The sequence below is a fragment of the Morone saxatilis genome, unplaced genomic scaffold (assembly GCF_004916995.1).
Source record: "Morone saxatilis isolate NCDOM2014 unplaced genomic scaffold, NCSU_SB_2.0 Contig22, whole genome shotgun sequence".
NCBI lineage: Eukaryota > Metazoa > Chordata > Actinopteri > Moronidae > Morone > Morone saxatilis.
In genome coordinates this window covers 14,256,589-14,275,527 of record NW_023339785.1, presented here as the reverse complement: position 1 = coordinate 14,275,527, position 18,939 = coordinate 14,256,589, and the positions used below count along the sequence as shown (strand labels likewise).

Below are 18,939 nucleotides of genomic sequence, written 5' to 3'. Positions count from 1 at the left end.
TGTGTGAGTGTGTGTGTGTGGTGAGTGTGTGTGTGTGTGAGTGTGTGAGTGTGTGTGTGTGTGTGTGCTTCTGAATAAAAATGATTTGCCCTGTCAAGTCTCTAGAGTACCCTAAAATCAACACAATGTCACAAAGGGGCTATTTGGACATCCTAACGCCTGCCCTTCACGCACATACAAACAAAACCACACACACTCATACCATTCTGGGTGAGTTTGGTGGAGCAGACCAGGGTAGAGATGATGAAGCTGTCTCTAGAGCTGACTGACAGACCTCCTCCACTCCCAGACACGTTGCTGGAGCTGCGGCTCAGCCCCGACGTCTTGTGGGGGTCACCATGGTGGTGGCGTGTCGAGGGCAATGACAAGTAGCAGTTCACGTCCTCCATGCGCTTACTGTCACCCTGAGAGGACAATGTGAGGGAGTCATTTTTAACCCAATAATGTTGACACACCAGTAATGCTACAACTTCACTAATGATGGCACAGATGTTTGGTGAGTGTTGAAGCAGCACTGGGACAAGAATTCTATTTCCTGTATTTAGTCAAAATGTCTCAATGCAAATGCAGGGGTAGAAGATAGCGAGGCACTGGGGTTTGCTACACTTGCAGTGATTTATCAGGCCAGTCCTGCAGGAAAAAATGACAAACAATGATTGAAGTCGCCAGTAGTAACCCTCTGTGATCACTATGCCTTATCTACTTCTGCCTAACTCAATTTCCTTCTGTTTACTCATAACTTTGGAGCCTTTAAATCCAGGACAGGGCAGAAAAGAAGAACACAAACAACAACACCAAGTATTGGTGCATCATTTCTTTTCTTGGTTACAAAGTACTGAAAATCTATTGTAAACACACAGGAAAGAGATATGTGAGTAAAAGAGATGAGCTATCGTCTCTTGGCAAAATCATTTTCCATTTGTCTCTACTGTTTATGTGATCCTACTTTACATCCTACTGTACATTCTTCCTGTGTCTTAGATTAATTTGGACCTCAAACCTCAACTCTGCCCTCTTTAATGCAAAACTAGTAGGTAATAATAATTGAGTAAGTAGGTGGAAAAGCAGGGAGCGAGAGATTGAAGGCATGAGTGGCACAGACATCGAGGGGAATGTAAGGATAACGAGAGATAATCGAGAAAGAGGGCACAGTGGGACCATGCATTTGGTCTTTGAGTGAATCACGAGTAATTAATCTTCATTGCGTTTGGCATTTAATCAATAAGGGGATTCAATCTTAGCTCTGACTCATTTGGCAGGAAATCTATTTGGCTTCACTCAACCTGCTGTCTGTGTGGCCATAATCTCCTGTCCAGACTCACTATATGTTTAGGTCTGCTTCCAGGATGGTTGCAACTGAAATTCTTTCTTTGCTACAGTATAAACTTTTTTCAAAGAAACAGTTTATCTGCCTTTTTCTACCATGCACGCAAATATCCTTCAGCCAAGAAACCCAGTATGCTTCGGTGATTTGTAAACTCTACCATTCATTTCTCACCATTATATACAAATAGATGAAAGATCTCCAGAATTACATAGGGAATGGCATTGAACTTTGGTACAGTTAGAAAAAACTTCCCCATTCAGTCATGTCTGATCATGAATGATGAATCAAACGAATCCTGTAAACTGGCTTTATAATTTACCACCAAATGATTGGAGTCGCCATTTTCATCTGACATACTACGTAAAATATTTCATATTTAATGGGAGTTGGGCTGTTCAATGCAAAACTCGTTGGTCCAACAAAAGTAATGAGCTGTGACCCTTTCTCATCATAAACACCATTTATTACTCTCAGAGGAGCTTTTATATCTGAGTCTGAAAGCTCTGTGTGTTGATCTGCTATTAAGTTGCCGAATGGTATTATTCTGCATATTGGGGGTCAATCAAGATGGGATTTGGGTGACAGTAAAGAATCAAGTTTTCCGGTGAGCTGACATTTGCCTGATATACTCTTTATTTGATTTGATTTTCTCTGAAGGAGACACTGGATGCTGTTCACAAGTTCATCTATTTTCTTTCTACAAAAGCTCTGTTTTTGGTTCTGACCTTGAAGACCACAAGGTCATGCTGCCCATCTTGTAGAACTGTCCCATCCTCCTTCATCAGACGCACAAAGGCCATGGCAAAGTTCTTCTCGCTCTTGTCCTTGGCTGCAGTCGAAGGAGACGGATATGTAAACAGAAGAAGAGAGAGGGTCAGGGGGGGAAACACATCAGGGAAATAGAAAGGGGAGGGGGGGTGGGAGAATTCAGGCATGGGAGGAAGAAAGACTGTTGATTTGTATAATCAAGTGTGTGTAATGATGCCTTGGGTCATTTTCCAAATTGCTTCCAATCATTGAGTCCTTTCAGTGTCACGTTATGCTCAGGGGATCAGAGTTAAGAGTGTATGCAGCAACAAACAGGCTGAGGACAAGAGGCTGATACTCACACTCCTGGGAAGAGCGGTGTCTGAACATGAAGCGTAAATGAATTCTGTGCATTTCTTCCAGAGGGACTGCCACCTGGAGGACATTTCATGTTATTATAGAATATAAAAAAACAGATGTGTTTAACATTTTACAGGTATATTCTGACATTCTGGGGTTTATTTTCTTCAAATAAGGAAAGCAACTGCTATATAAACACTAGACCTCTTAAAGGAAACTGAAAAAAGTGTCTAGTATAGACAGCAGTAAATTCTAAAAATAACTACTTTCGAATTGTTTGCTCTGCAACTTCGTCTACAACACACACAAACACACCTTAATTGTCTCCACCCAGCGGGGCTGTTTGACTTGGTAGTAGATGACGGATCTGTACTCACTGACCGCTTTATCCCCTGCTCCCAGACAGATGGAGTTCTAGGAAAAAGGGAGGGAGAGAGAAAAATACTTGTCATATTGAGCTGAAGGATTTTATGTTTGTGTGTGCATCCATGTATGCCTAAGATGGATTTTCATTCTGGGATAAAGCCACGTCCATGTGCCACTGACTATGAGAGGGTGAGTAAGCGCTTGATCAGTGCCGTGCTTTCTCACTGGCCCATACCACCTCAATCTCTTAAACACTGCACATATGGTACACACACACACACACACACACACACACACACTATATCTCAAACCAATCCTTGTTTACACAAATCCCTTTCCTATCATATATGACATGCTCTACACATCCTCCACCTCATCTCTTCGTGCTGCTCACCTGTATGACCTTGCCCTCCTCATCACAGACCCACATAATGACCTCCACGTTTTTCTGCGTTGTCTTATTATATTTGTCGAAGTCGCCGCCCACTAAGGTCAGGTAGATGTCATTGCGAACATCTCCCGGCATAATGATCTCTGGGAAGCCCAGCTTGCGGGCCACCACAGTGCTGCGGTCCACCAGGTGAGGGTATTCCTTCCGGATCTGAACTATGTCCCCTACCAGAGCCTTCATGGTCACCCACAGACCTGGAGGGAGGTGGGGGTAGAGGAGGAGGGAAGACTATGTATTACTGTTTGACAAGTATACATTTTTCAGGCATTTTTAAGCCTTATTTAACGTGTCCCTTAAAAAACATCAACACTCTTGATAAGCGCCAGAAAAAGCATTTAGTCAGAATCTCAAGACAGATGGCAGACTGATGAATTGCACATATTGTCTGGGATATTTTCCTACCTGTGAATGGGTAGTTAATCTAAAGAGTAATAACCCATTAAATAGGTAGAGAAACTATATTTCATTGGGGTATCTCATTTAATGATGTTCCTTGGTAATTACACAAGATTTTGTGTACATTACTGGACAGTGTCACTGGTCTGAAAGAGAAAAATATTCTCCTGTTATACTTGTAATAACTGACCAATGTTGATCCCCTCAAAACAACTTAGGAAAACACAGGGTATGTGTAGATATCAGAGAGTCAAATCTTATACTTACACAGGTCTTTGTTTGACCAAATACTAATAAATGTACTCAAACAACAAATAGATGCCACTCCAGGCTATTTTAAATGAAGGATCCAGAGAGGAGTTTTACTTCTCTCTGCAGGCAAGTACATTGAAATTAAAGTCAAATGAATGCATAAAGATTTTCAAGGCTCTGTACCATTTAAAATCAATTTAAAACATGGAAAATGTTTTCAGGACCAACAGAAACCCTAACATATGGGGCTTAAGAGCAGAACTTAAAGTGAGACCCACTTTATGTAAAAAGTTAAGTGTTTTAAGTGCGTATCCAAGGAAGACATAATGTGAAAGTGTTCCAAGGTGAACCAGGGAATGTGAAAATGTCTGCTGTTTTTGTAGACTAGACTGTAATCAATGCTATAAAATCTCCTGTTTGTGAAAAGGGTGTATGACAAGACAAAGAAAAGGATGGAGGTGTTACAGTATCATAATAGGCAAAAATGTAGTCCTAAAGAGTATGAGCGCTAAGACCTTTCAGAGAAATTGTGTGAGAAAAAATAGACAAAGAATGGGCAGAAAATGGAAAAAAGGGGGTGAGCTATTTTAGGGAAACACATAGTTGGTGAAATCTAGACTATGTCACAAACCCACATTTTCAAGGCTAACCACATACCTACAGGGAATACTCCGGATATGTGTGTCAGTGTGTGTGTGTTGTGTGTGTGTGTGTGTGTGTGTGTGTGTTCAGTGTGTGTGTGTGTGTAATGTGGCAGAAACGTCTCAAAGTGAGAGGAAGGTGAGATTAGGGGTGAGTAATGTTAAGAACAGACATCTGGTGGCCTCAGGTGCTCCTTCCATATCTGCTCGTCCAGGTACACCTTTCATATCTAGGTTATGCCCAGGGCCTTCAGGAGCATGAGGAAAGATAAAAGCTGAGCGATACAACATTGCAGTCCAACATGCAGGGTTACTCTATGTGAAATAAGACAGTGTCACACATAGGAGCTGTCAAAGTCAGTCATAAACATGAGGTAGTGGGCAGTGAGACAGGAGGCTGGCGAGGGAGAAATAAGGGGTAAGTAATATGTAAACATCTGCTCAAGGGCGCGTGCTATCCATCAAGATAATGACCTTCATTCTCACCCACAGATCACAGAAGAGGCGAGGATGCAATGAGGAATGACCGCAAATGACTGCAGCATACACAGTCCATTGGGTAGCTTCAGTGCAAACAGGAGTGCTAACAGCAGAGTAGTCACATGGCTTACACACAGGAAACAGAGAGCACAGCCTGTAAGTGCTGGAACAGTACCTTGGCCACCACTGTCCCCTCGTGATGCTGTCACTTTGTTCAGCAAGGAGTGGAGGAAGTCGTTCTCAGCCACAACCCTGGAGCCAAACAGACACAAACACACTTGAAAATACACAAACAGCTTAATCTTAATCTAAGTTTATAAGAGTACAAAAGGAGAGGGGGAGTATAGGTGGAGTAATAGAGGAGGAAAATAAGACATACGGGAAGAAGGGGATGAAATACTGCTTCTCCTCATCGCATTCGATCTTCCCTTTGATGAGATCACTAATGTCCATCACTGCAAAGAAACAAATGTGTCTGTGATGAAAGAAAATCTAAGAAAATGCTATACAGTCATTTCTAATGTGGATTCACATCAGTCAACAATGAACATTTTGTAAAACTCTCTATTACACAAAAGTCTAGCAAAACAGGTCCCACAACACACCCTGATAGCTTTTTTGTGAGGTTATATGAGGAAGCAATGAGATATAAGCAATGTTTTTGAGCTGGAGGGCACAATAGTAGATTTACTGGTAGAAAAAGTAGTAGTCACTATCAATATTTTAGTAGTTTGTGCAAAAGATGACTGTGGTTTCACCAGGTAGCTCCCAGGTGTAAATATGTGGGATAATACCAGCAGCAGTTGACAAGTCAGACAAAATTACTCTGACCTTTAGGAAAAAAAAGTAAAACTCACTGAAGAGAGCATTATTGTACCAAACTGCTCAAATTTGACAATGAAATGAGGCAAAACAGCCTTTTTCTGTCATCAAATTTATTGCTGGTTAAAGAGAAGCTACTAAAAGCAATTGTTATTGATTGACCATAAAGATAAATCTTTCTGATTAGCAATTTGGTAAGTCTAATTACTTGGACTGGCAGCACCTTCAACCAAAATAAAGCTGTATTGGCTGTTCTATAAGTACCTGCCACCCCAAACGGCCGTCTCAGGCCCATAGTCCACTTCTTGGTCTGCGTCTCTTTCAGGTCCATCCTGCCAACTCTGACTATCTGACAGATCAAATAAATCTTTTCTCTGCTCAGGTCCTTGTTCCCCAGGTCCTGGTAGAGAAAATCAGGGAAAGGAGAGCAGAGAAAAAAGAAAACAAAAGAGGAAGTATAGGGAGTGAGAATAAGATATATAAGGATGGAAAGATGGAGGAAAGAAGAGTTGGGGCCAGGAAGTTAGTAGGAAAGAGAGTGGGGGAGAAAATGAAAAGAAAGCAATCTTCTTAAAAGTGAGTAAATTCATTAATTTATACATTACAGTGTTTGTAGTGTTAAGAAACAGTGTGATAGTGCCCTCATGTGGTCACTTACTGTAAAGACAACCTTCAGGTTGTTGAGCATGTCAATCTCCTTGGGAAATCCTTTGCTGCCCCAGCGTACCAAGTAGTTCTCACTGCACAGACATGGAAAAGAGTTAGACACACAGCATATTTGTTACATTACTGTCCTGCAAAGCTAAACTACACAATATTTGCAGCTGCAATAAAAATATCATCTTGTTCTCCATGACTGAAATTCTGTTTTTGTGTATGTACATTTCCACCTACAAGAGGAGATGAATTAAAAAGATGGAGATATTATCTCCGTCCAATCCAGAGAGAGCAAGTGCTTGGTCCAGATAAAGCTGGACCGTTAACCTCTATTATCTTTTGGTACTCTTTGGGAGAGGATCACAGAGCAGTCTGTCTGTCGTGTACATGAGCATACTATATGCAGCTCACGAATGTCAATGTTACATGATTTCTGGGGAAATTAAGTTATAATGTTTCAGTCAAGGCTGGATCCGCTAATGTTACCCAGTGCAGCTGCATAATAATTTTGACTCAAGTGCTAAAAATACAAGCCTTCTATTCACAATAGCATTTTCCTAACATACAAGCAGACACTGACAGATGGATGAATAGAAAGATAGACAGCAATACAGATGGGTGTCTATGGGTACAGTGGGGTGAATCAAAGCTGAGAAAAAGCTGATACCTTCCTAAAACATTCCTGTCATAAAACCCTACTATCTGCCATTATTTCAGATAGAGACAGAGAGATTGACATGGTGAGGGAATGGATAGGACAAAACAAAAAATATAACTAAATCAAACAAAAAAGAACAAGTGCAGATTAGACAGAAGAGAATCAGGACAAATGGCAAGAAGGTAAGAAATGACTGAAAGAGTGGTGGATATATATTGAGAAAAAGACAATCGATCCAGGTCTATCTTAATACTCCCAGCGGCAGCAGCTGAGACATAGATATACCCACCATGACAGTGAGTGACAAGGCTTAACATCAGCCCTGTCAGCCACCACATAGTGCTGCCAGTCAGTATCTGCTGCCCTATAATTTGTGTTTTCTGTATTCTTATTTTTGGCATACCATTGTTCTAATTTAGTTGGGTTCAACAACGGAGGAGAGTGGAAAAATAAGGATACAAGAGAAGGAGAGATAAGGAAATGGAAGAGAAAGGAGGAGTGTGTGTGGGCTGGAGTGTGTGTGTGTGTGTTTAAGACATTTGAGGGATGAAGGTGAGTTAGAGAAAATCTGAACTTGAGGAAGTAAATTGGCACTAAGAGGGATACAGTGGAGGCTAAATGCTTTTCATCATAATTTCCCCATATTTTTATTTTATTTATAGGATAAAGTTTACTTATATAATCTAAAATCATCTAATCATATCTAATATTTGACCTATGAAATTCAGACACAATCACATCAATATAAGCCATACGAAGATTTTCTATCACTATGTGACTCACCGTTACATCCCAAAATTGATTTCAAATGTATGAAAAGGGAGTTAACAGATTATCTAGAGCTTTAAACCTTTAAATCAACATGCAAAGAAAACCTGTATAAAAAACCTTTTTAAGCACACTGTATGAAGGACTGAAGCTAAGAGAGAAGGACAAGAAAAGTGACACCTGATGATGCTCTGTTTGATGGGGTCATAGAGGGACATGAAGAGCTCTGAGTCCTCTCCAATGCGACAGACAAAGTTCCTGACAAAGACGTAGAGGCTGTGGGTGGGGGAAGACTGTATCCGTGCTGAGATCCCGCTGTGGTCTGTCTGGATGTTGGACTGGCAGGAGAGGACATTAGTTTTAGGAGGTTAACTTGGAAGAAGGGTTTAACAGGATTAAAAAAACAGCCAAAAGCCTCCATTTCAAGGTCTTGTCAAGTTTGGTAAACTGGTATGACAGTTAAAAATATTTGGCTATTTAATTCTAGGATGTACCAGCTGCATCATCCAGTTTGCGACTTTGTAAGGGTGAAGCACAGAAAATCATAATAGAATATAATCTTTTCTTACTAATGAATAAATGTTGAAATGTAAAATAGGCTGTAGCGAGTTGAAATGAAGTCAAGCAAATTTGTGAGGAAATGAATTCTTAATTAGGCTTGGCAAACAGACATGATTGGAAAGTAAAATGTATTATCCACGGCATTTTCATGCAGATAGTTTCATTTTACAACTTCCTTACAAAAAAAAACCTAAATGAAATGAAATTGTGATCTCATCCACATCTACTTTGCAATATCTTTTACATTTTTATGATATTATGAAAGGAAAGAATAGTTGCCCTGGAAGAATCCCATGGTACACATTTCTAGTGTCTAGACATGTGTATCATGGGAGTACACATATCTAGTGCAGTCAAACTACATCAGGGCAGTCTAGTGTAGTGCTGCATAGTGCTGTCAAACCACAGCAGTGTCAAAGAAGTAGCCAAATAAATTTACTTTTAATTGCAACATCCACCATCCCATCCACCCAGGAGATTCTTTCTCTGTCCTAGAAAACCTTCTGTGTGGCCCTCTCCATGCCTTCCTATCCTTTGCCTCACCTGCTCCTCTTTGATGCGTTCGTTGATCTTGGCCGTGGCCTCCTCGTGGGCCCGAAACAGACTAATGACACTAGCCCGCTCCGGTTCCAAGATGTTCCCATCCTCGTCCCGAACCACCTGGTCCAACTCCAGGATCCTGTAGTAGGGGGCAGGAGAGGTGAGAATTTGTGGAAGATTAATGTAAGCCGAACAAAAGGAGAGAGGACAAAGAAAGGGCAATGAGTGTAGGTGGTAATGGAGGAGGGAAGAAGATGGAGGTGTGATGGGAGGGAGGAGGGAAAAGAGAGCAAAGAAAGATAAGGGGAGCAAATTCTGAAAAATATATGGTTAGAAAGATGTGAACAGGTAGGTGAGGCGGGAGAAAATGAGCTTACATGACAGACTGAAATTAGTTTGATCGTCGAGAGAGTGAACATAAAGTGTGAACAAGTGATTTTATTTTTGAGCAGACATACTTGTTGCCGTAGTCAATCTTGGAGGTGACTTTCTGCTTAAGTTCCTTGAATTCGTCACTAGGCAGAGTGCCAGACAGGAGCTGGGAACGCCACTCCATTAGCTCACACATCAGTCTCTGGACCTGCTTCACACGCGCCTGTTTATTGGCCTGGACAGGTAGATGCATGCTGTGATCTTACACTCTGACACTCACATTCACATACACAAACAGTGCTTTGGCTTGTCTGTTTTTTATTACCACAAAAAGCTGCTTCCATATGCTTCCCCATTCCCTCAGTGTGGTGGTCACCTCCTTCACCAAGGGCATCTCTCCAGAGATCACTAACTCCTCATCTCTGTAGTCACACACACATACATAACAAATTTAAAGACAATTTAAAATTTAAAGTTAAAAAAACTTTTGGAGACGGATGAAGACTTTTTAGCTGTACTTACCCTCGTTTTTCAATGATGACTTCCTTAAGGTGGACAAAACTGGCAGGGAACACTCCCTGGAAAGGAATATGTGTGGGGGAGATGAATAAGAATAAACAGCAGTAGCTTTCACCTTTTCTATCCATAAAAGTAGAAAAGAAGATCTCCCAGTTGAATAAAGCCAGCTGGATGTCATGCATTATGTGCCATCACATTTCTCATAAAACCAATGTCTGGTGGTAAGTGTGAGCTCTTACCTGTTGGGCTTTGTTCCTAGCCAAGTAGCCTCGATACCATCCTGAAAGACAAAATCATCTTACTTGCCGCACTGAAATCTCTACATGGGAAGGTTTATGGTGTTCGGTAGTAAAATCTTGAGGTGTCTGGACTGTATGTGGGAAGACTGGGATACATACAGTCTCTAACTGGTACTAACAGTGACCTAATATTGGTGTACTGGTGCACAGTAAAGTTGTCAATCAATTCTCAATATTTTATTCTGTGTGATACTCCATAAAATGAGCAACATCCAGAATGAAATACAAAATGAGTTATAACTTTAACTAAGTAAAATAATTGTTTATCAAAATGACAGTACTCTAGTTTGTTTGATGCACCTGGTTTATAATGTGGTAAAAATAAGACTTTGTTTAGGATATGCCACATACAGATGCAAAATATTAACACATCTTTAACTTTTCTTTTAACATGTTAAACAAACACCATGAATATGTTATTTATAAGATTTAGAAGCACTATATAACAGAAGTGGTGTTAAATTGAATAATAGTACTATTTTTTATGTTTTTGAGATATTCTTACCATCACAGACCTCCTGGATGTGGACCATATCTCCTACCTCGAGGGAGAGCTGCTTCTCTCCTTGGCCAACAAAATTCCACTTTACTAAAAAAAGAAATTTTACAGTCATGAAAGATGCATCTACAATGAAAAAAGCTTGCAGGCACACAAACACCAACTGAGCACACCTCTCATGTTATGAATGTTAGCACAAGCAGTAAGATAGTAGTTCTTTGGTAACCTTGGCAACAACTGTCAGTTTCAAGCTGCCAGTGCACACCTTTCAAAACCAAAGCTAAATAAACAAAAGGCAGCACCGTAAAATGGCAGGAGTGACAGAACCATAACTTATAGTTTTATATTTACATCAAAATAAAGAAAGCAACTAATAGCCTAAAGTTAAAAAAGTGGAAATAACTAAATAAAGCCTTATTTAGAAGCACAGTGCAGGTCAACAACAACGGAACAAACAAACCCAGAGGTTTATTCCTGCCAACATTTCTTATTGTTTTACCATACCTTTTTTTCAGACTACATGGGCGATTTGATGGACTGCAGGCAGGTCTGCTTGCTTCTGACTTTTTAATAGAGCTGAACATATTTAGATTAATACAATTCTAAAAGTCAATTTAAATTTAAAGAAAAATATTCGTAAACTATTTTGATAATTCATTGAAGCAAAAATATCAAACATCATCTGGTTCCATTCTGGTCCAATTGTGACGATTTGCTGCTTTTGTCTGTCTTACATGATGGTAAATATATGAATATCTTTGGGTTTTGGACTGTCGGTGATCAGGCAAAACAAGCAATCTAAATATGTCAACTGACTCTGGAAAGCTGTAATCATGGTTATTTTCACTATTTTCTGACATTTCATAGACCAAATGATTAATAAATGAATATAAAAATGAATCAGCAGATTAATCAATAATTAATGTAATTGTCAGTTGCAGCCTTACTGTACAAGATGCAATGATAGCAACAGGTGTTTGCAGTAGGAATAAGCACTGAGCAACAGCATGGCAGGGCGAGAGAGTAGCCAGCAGCTACTGTACGCTGCCTCACTGGAAAGAGCACATTGGATATCAGTTTGCTGCAGAAAGTAAGTGTGGTAATGAAACTTGCTTTGTCTGTCTGCACTAACTCAGGCTTGCTCTGGTATGGGAACTGAACAAGCGATTACACAGCTATAAAGTGACTGCTAAATAAAGGGATTATTATAATGTGACTATAAAAAGGGGCACACTACTTTTAGACCAATAGTTAAACAATGCTTTCAAACTAAAAATATATGTACATACACATACAGTATTTAGCGGTATGGCTTCAAACTCGAACAAGCTTCCTTCCTTCCGCCTCCATTTCCTGTGTTGTAGTTTTACACAGACCAGGAAGATATTAACTCTAGAGTAGATAGTAGATAAACAACTGTTCATTGACTAATCATATTAGTAATTGATTCAAAATGTATTTTATCATTTGTCATTCTCACTATCAATCTTAAACTACAAGCTGTAGAACTATTGGGATGAAAAACTTGAACTTGAATGAAGAAAAAGTTGTCTTCACTCACTTTCTACAAAACAAACTATATGCCTAACTTATTGCAAATGTCAGATCAATCCATAGATCGTCTGCAACATGCCAGCGAACCTCAGCTTTTGCAGTCTGTATTAGAAGTCAGAAATCTGTATTCATGCTAACTAAGTTTGTGTCTGTCTTGCATATCTAACAGCAACACATGCTGATCAGCTCGGCCATATTCAACCCACATCCCTGATAAACTACAGATTGTACAGAGAAGCTGCACTTTTACAGTCTAGGATTTTTTCCTGGTGCCAAAATCCATCTTTCCACAACTAAACTGGTCATTTTCAGGAATGATTTATATTCTTGCATCTATATTTATGCATTGCATAATATGTAATGCATGGAGATTTCCTACTAACAGCAACACATTTCTCCATCAGCTTAGGAGGGATAGTAATGACTTTATCCCTTTACACAGTCCACCGTAGATCTTATGAATTCTATTGCATTGAAGCTAAATAGTGAATATGATTTTAGGATTTAAGTTCTTTGGAGGGATTACATCTGATGTGTATATCCCAATGTTCTACGAGGCCGTTCGCACCTGCTTACATCCTGTTTACCCGGAAGAGATGGGCATCTGTTTTTAATCTCATTCTTATTCATAGCATAAATAGTTTAGATCACACCTAAACAGAGAGACACTATGTATGCACACATACAGACTAAGACACAGACAAGTGAGCGCATACTGACTTACCTACACCATACCGCTCCGAGATGGTCCTCGTCCAAGGACCCATGGTTGCATGTAGTCCTTTACCTACTTTCTAGTCTTGTCTTTCTGTTTCTCCTCCTGTTTCTCTCTCTCTGTGTGTTTTGGGTGAGGGTGTCTGCTAAACTTCTCACTTCTGTATTTTCTTTACTTTAAATGAAAGTAATAAGCCCATCCCCCCTTGCTTCTCTTCCTCTTCTGTCTCTTCTCTCTTCCTGCCTTTAAGCGGTTAAGGGGAAGTGGGTGAGTACAACAAGGTGGAGTCCTATAGACGCCACAGGCCTGCGCAGTGTGTGAAGACTCCATTTTGAAGACTCGGTGGATTACCATACCTTTATTATAACTGAATGTAAAACACAAACAACCTGTGTCTTGTGTTACAGAAGGGTCAAAAGTGATGATGTGTGTCTGCCATCTAACATTGTTTTGTCTCTCACCATTTTCTCTTTGTGAATCACCCTTTATGCTTGTGAAATCAAGTGTTTATGTCAGAAGAAGCAGATAATTGCTTGATGTTTATTAATAGATAACCCCACAACAAGAAAGACTGGTTTCAACACCATGAGCAGACTTGATGAGAAAATACTATTCTGGATATGCTTGTTTCAAGAATTCTTTAAAAAAGCTGTAATAAAGTGTAAGCCTATCATGACGTTATTCATTGGTTTGTGGAGTACTGTTTTAAATCCTCGAGTTTGGCATTTTGGTCGTCACAATGACAGTTTATCGGACCCAGCAGAGGTGAAGTACTGCAAGTTGAGTTGCGCTCATTGGCTGCACATTTTCGACTTATCCATAGCAGGAAACAGTTAGTCAGCCATTTTTTTTCAGTCCATCAGTGATTTCTTGGCTCAATTTTCAATTTCCCTTGCCTGGTTCCCTGCAGCTAACACTAACAAATAACTAGCATTAATTATATTATCTTATCTCAAGATATGACAAATTTTAAACACACTGTTGACCCAGAGTGGGAGCTTGAGGGAAAATACTATTCTAGATAAGCTTGTTTCAAGAATTCTTTATAGCCTAAGTCTGAAATCTTAGATATACTGCCAATGGCTGAAATCCATATCTGAGATTTCCAATAAAAAACTCCTTCATCAGATGTACATTTCCCTTGTACCTTTTTGAGATGATGTTGCCAGGGCAACCATCATGTTCCCATTGTGAGAGCATCCTCAACACAAGAAAGATTTGCAACACCCATACATAACAGATAGGACCTTTTTCAATATTACTGACGCCTCTTTGTCTTGAAAAACAGGACATCCATTTTATTTTTTCCCTATTATTATGGATCGAGATTGACCATTTTAGCATACAAACATGGGGGGTGGCAGGCTTCTACGCCCGAGAACGCCACAGGGCATCTTTAATAAATATTTAATAAAAGTTAGTTTAATCTCTCATGCATTACAACTAAAGTTTGAAATCTGGATCACTTCAATCATAAAAAAGCATCCCCATTTTACCTAAGAACAGTAAAAATACTGTCTCTAAGTTCCTCTGTATCCTTAGCATTTCCAGTCAGTTAATATTATTATTTACACTGCTGAAGTAGACAGCATGCGGCTTTGCAAGTTGGCTCTCAACCAATGACACACAAAAGGGCTGATTTACAGTTTTCTCAGCATTTGACCGTTACTGTGGGTGATGTGTTTGAGTTTTATTATGCTGATGATTGAAGAGACTACCACATATTCATATTTGCTACACCCAAAATTATGACAAAAAATGTACAGTATTTAGTTGTGATTCATCAATCATGAGTACTGTGTGTCATCACCACCATTATAGAGAGGACTATTACTTATTAAGTTGCTTTTGGCCACTTTGGCACCGATATAGACTGTGTGTGGGTGTATGTACTTTAACCTCCCCCTTGTGACACCTTACAATAGGGCTACAAGACTGACCTCTTGCAAAAAAGCAATTCAAGATTGCTGTTGTTGGTCGTACTGTAATTTCATCTGTAACAAATTCCATGGCGAAGCATTCAGCATTACCACCAAATGGCATGTTTATTAAAGCTGATATTTGTCTGTTGAACATAAATAGATCAATTAGGTCTAATGGAGTAGCTATCTGGCTAAGCTAAGAGCGTGAATATATCTTAAAACTGCCAGATTACCTAAAGATTATAAAATTAGACTGTAAAGAAATTAACTAGTAGGGAATTCTGGTGTCAGCTGGTGAAAGTAGTAAGTACTACTAACATGTGGAACTGCTGGTTGAGGTGAAAAAAAGTATTGAAAAGTATTACTGACCAATTAAACAAAAATGGAAATTATGATCATGCTTGCACCGAGCAAACTGCAAAAGTTTAGCCTCTCGCATGTTTTAGCCAATAAAGAATTATAGCATGAAAATTAAATACAAGAAAACTAAAATTACAAACCACCCCTTATTACAATTAGCTTAATCAAACATATTTAGTTTAAAATACAGTACTGTTGCATTTGACAAATTAAAAAAAGTTATTTTACCATTAGAATAAATTTTAGACTTCTGTTGACACAAATATTACCTTTTTGCTCTAAAATTGCTTTTTCATTAAAGAAGCATTTGCATTCAGACAGATGCAGGTTTTTTCAGTCAGTCAGTGATTTCTTGGCTTAATTTTCCTTGTCTGGTTGCCTGCGGCTAACACTAACAAATGACTTATTTCCTTAGAAATGATGTCATTACTTTGCAAATCCAAAAGGGGGTGGTAGAGTTCTAGATCATTTTTCATTTTTTGTGTTATTCCCCTGGCATTACCTCATCTTATCTTATCTCAAGATAGGGCATATTTTAAACCCACTGTTGACCCAGTCTGGGAGCTGTAGTTTAACTTCCCATAATAAAAAAATATATTACAATACTAATGGAATTTGAGGTACCACTGCCAACTGCCTTTTTTACACTATGCCTTTAAATAAATGGTGCCTTTCCTTACTCTACCTTGCATGGGAACACTGGGGCCCAACAGCGTCAAAGCTAAGAAACATCCAACTATGGTCTCATTTTTAAAAAGACATACAGAGATCAATAACTGATGATGCCGTCAGTTCAGGTCAGAAGTGCCAATCAGGTATCCTCCACCAACTCAAAAATATCAGAGCTGGAAATCTTGTTGTTATGGAAACATGAGGGGAGACAGAGCTGAGGTGTCAACACACTATGGATTTAAAACTGACAGAAAGGTGAGCTTAGAAACATCAACAAGTATGTACATGTGAAGAGGTGAGACTTGGTTTTGTGTGCTGTAGAAAGGGAGAGTGAGAGAAAGACAGGCAGATAGATGAAGAAAGAAGGAGAGAAGGACATTAAAAAGAAAAAAATGATAAAGAAAGATATGTTATCGCATAGTTTTGTGTAGTGGAACAAAACTGGAACCTTGTTGCTGTGACTCACAAGGAGAAATAAGGGCGGAGCTTAAAGGTATGAGACAGAAAGAGAAAATGGAACAGACAGATATAACCAGAGATGCAGCGATATAGAGATGAAGAAATAAAAAAGACATCAGGCAGAGGGACAGTTTTGAACGGAAAGAAAAAGCACAAAAAGAGACAAAGAAAGGTTCAGCAGGGCCAGGGAAACTGAGACAGAGCCAAAGACAGACATGAGACAGAAGCAGATAAGGAAAAGGGAGTCAAAAATGGACAAAAGTTACGAAAAGAGACATGATAATGACTTATGAATATTAGCCTGAAGCCCAGAAGATGAATTTACATTGAAAAGGGAAGAGAAGCCACACCAGGAAAAATAGATACAAAGGCTGAGTAAAAGGCTGCACCAGAAATAGAGAGATTGATTTAGAAATCTTTGTGACCTCTCAGGTCATTGACATCACTCCAGTCCAACTGGTGCCAGTTCTCAGAGATTTACCCGAAACCCATTCATCCACGAAGCATTAAAGAATCCCTAAATTATTAATCTGTATAAAGTTTAGAGAGCCGAGAAGAAAAGTCTTAAAGACAAGAAATTATGCGTGCATGAATACCATGCCTTCCTGCGTCCCTCCCCTCAACAAAGTGGACCCATTAGGGCTAAAGGCAACAGGTTGCTTGGAATATACAGGTAAAATTGCCCAGTCTCCAATGGCAAAAGTTTGTTGAAAAAGAACCTGCTTTATCGCAGCAGCTGGCACATGCAAGTCAGAAGGCACAATAAGAGAATGGAAGAGCTATTAAAATAATTTCAACAGCAAATTACTCGAAGAAGATAGAGAAGAATAATAGGAGGCGACACAGAGAGGGTGAAAGAAAAAGAGAGAGAGAGAGAGAGCTGTGTGAGAGTCACTGGCGCTCCCTCGCTTGCTCTCTCTCGTCTCCTCCCCACATACACTTACACACTCATTACACGCGCACACACACTTCATGAGCGAGACTGTGGTTCTCTCGGGGAGCAGAGTCGCAGGGGCAGTCGCCACAAAAAAGGAAAGGCAGCGCTGAGGTGAGTTTATAAATTTACTACTTTATACTTTCTAAAACATCTTTAATATGTCATCAAACTTGAATGAGTGGTGTGTGAAAACATAATCCATCCTGTTGTATTTGTACTGCAAAGGCATGATTTGCTGGTGTGCATTTCAGCAGCAATTCCTTTAATATTTGTCAAATACTTGATAAACCGCTTTAACTGCACCATCAATGAAAATGTGGTTTCATTATCTTTTATCACTTGTTCATATCAGATTTAGAACATTTTTTGCTTTTTAGAGTTACAATTTTAAGCATTTTCGTGCAAAGATGAGCAAAGGAGAATAAAACATAAGATAGAGAAGCAGTATGTCTGCGGTTAGTGATACGTGACCTCGGTCAGACTCACAGCATCTGAAGTTCCTGCTCAGAATGTCTGTTGGCTCAGTTGTTGGGAAACAACCATGTTATAACATAAATTCAAATGTACAGGTTTGTGGTTGTTCAGTTCAACTGAGTCAATCGGGAGTCTGGTGTGGGCATGTGAACTCTGCACAATGACAAATATACAAAGGGGTCATTTAATCAGTCATAAAAATGAGGAAGTGAGATTATTCTGTGTGCGTGTATGTGTGTAATAGAAGCAAAGAACTAATTTATCTTTCACCTGTTGCTAGATTTGGGTCATACATTGAGGTTTGAACTTCACCTTTCACATTCTAAAACAAATACAGCGTGAATTTCCATAGGAACACATCAACAAACAGACATATAGATAGACAGATCAATGCAGATCCATATATCTCATCTTTGGGTTTTATGTTGATAAAGGTTGAGTGTCTGTAGCTGGTGCTCTTTATTTAGTGCATGTTCAGACGTTGAGGCTGTCACTGCCAATGCCAACCACCCTGTTTCTCTTCTGTTTGTTAGGAAATGAGAAAAACACCTTCTCTGGAGCCAGTAAAAAAAAAAAAAAACAGAACTATCCGGCATCAGAGAGGGTTAACCCAACAGGGTTATGTTATAAGCTAAAGCAGCCATCGGAATACTGAGAGGATGTGGTTAAGTGTCATGACTTGGTCAGAGAACCATATGCGGTGCTGAGTATTTCAGCATCTAAAAGCCACGAGGAAGTGTAACTGTAAGACATGAAAATGTGTTGATTCTGGACCTGTGCGACTATGTGTTTGTCTATATAAAGGTCTGTATTTGTGTCTACTTACATAGGTTACATTAGGTTTAAGCACTGTACACAGAAGCTGTCCTGTTGACATAACAGAGGTGTAGTAAGGTCAAGAGTGACACACTGGCACATATCTGTGCCACAGCAATGGACGCTGTTGGCATCTATACATATTTTATGTGTCTGATCCCCCTGTCTGTGTACAGCGCCTGTCTGCAGACGTGTCTGTCGCTCAGTGTGTTTTCTTTTCATGCTTCGTCAAGATTCCACAGCTTCCCTCCACTGGTCAGGACACACAACTGTTACCAAGCAACCCACCATCCCAGATCTCTCTCTCTCTCTCTC

General features: G+C 39.6%; 1 protein-coding gene across 1 annotated transcript in view; it reads right to left on the bottom strand.

The window, feature by feature from the left end:
- LOC118333861 (dedicator of cytokinesis protein 2-like) overlaps nt 1-13,213 on the bottom strand; it is a gene marked incomplete in the record, with an annotated part of 95,202 nt that extends 81,989 nt beyond the window's left edge. Inside the window, 17 exon segments of the mRNA XM_035669663.1 lie at nt 203-404; nt 2,053-2,156; nt 2,437-2,509; nt 2,750-2,848; nt 3,195-3,445; nt 5,196-5,272; nt 5,400-5,475; nt 6,107-6,242; nt 6,501-6,582; nt 8,106-8,263; nt 9,030-9,165; nt 9,485-9,633; nt 9,724-9,820; nt 9,921-9,976; nt 10,157-10,197; nt 10,722-10,805; nt 12,994-13,213. Coding sequence (XP_035525556.1) covers nt 203-404; nt 2,053-2,156; nt 2,437-2,509; nt 2,750-2,848; nt 3,195-3,445; nt 5,196-5,272; nt 5,400-5,475; nt 6,107-6,242; nt 6,501-6,582; nt 8,106-8,263; nt 9,030-9,165; nt 9,485-9,633; nt 9,724-9,820; nt 9,921-9,976; nt 10,157-10,197; nt 10,722-10,805; nt 12,994-13,036 — 1,864 coding nt within the window.
- Between the last annotated feature and the right edge of the window lie 5,726 nt (nt 13,214-18,939).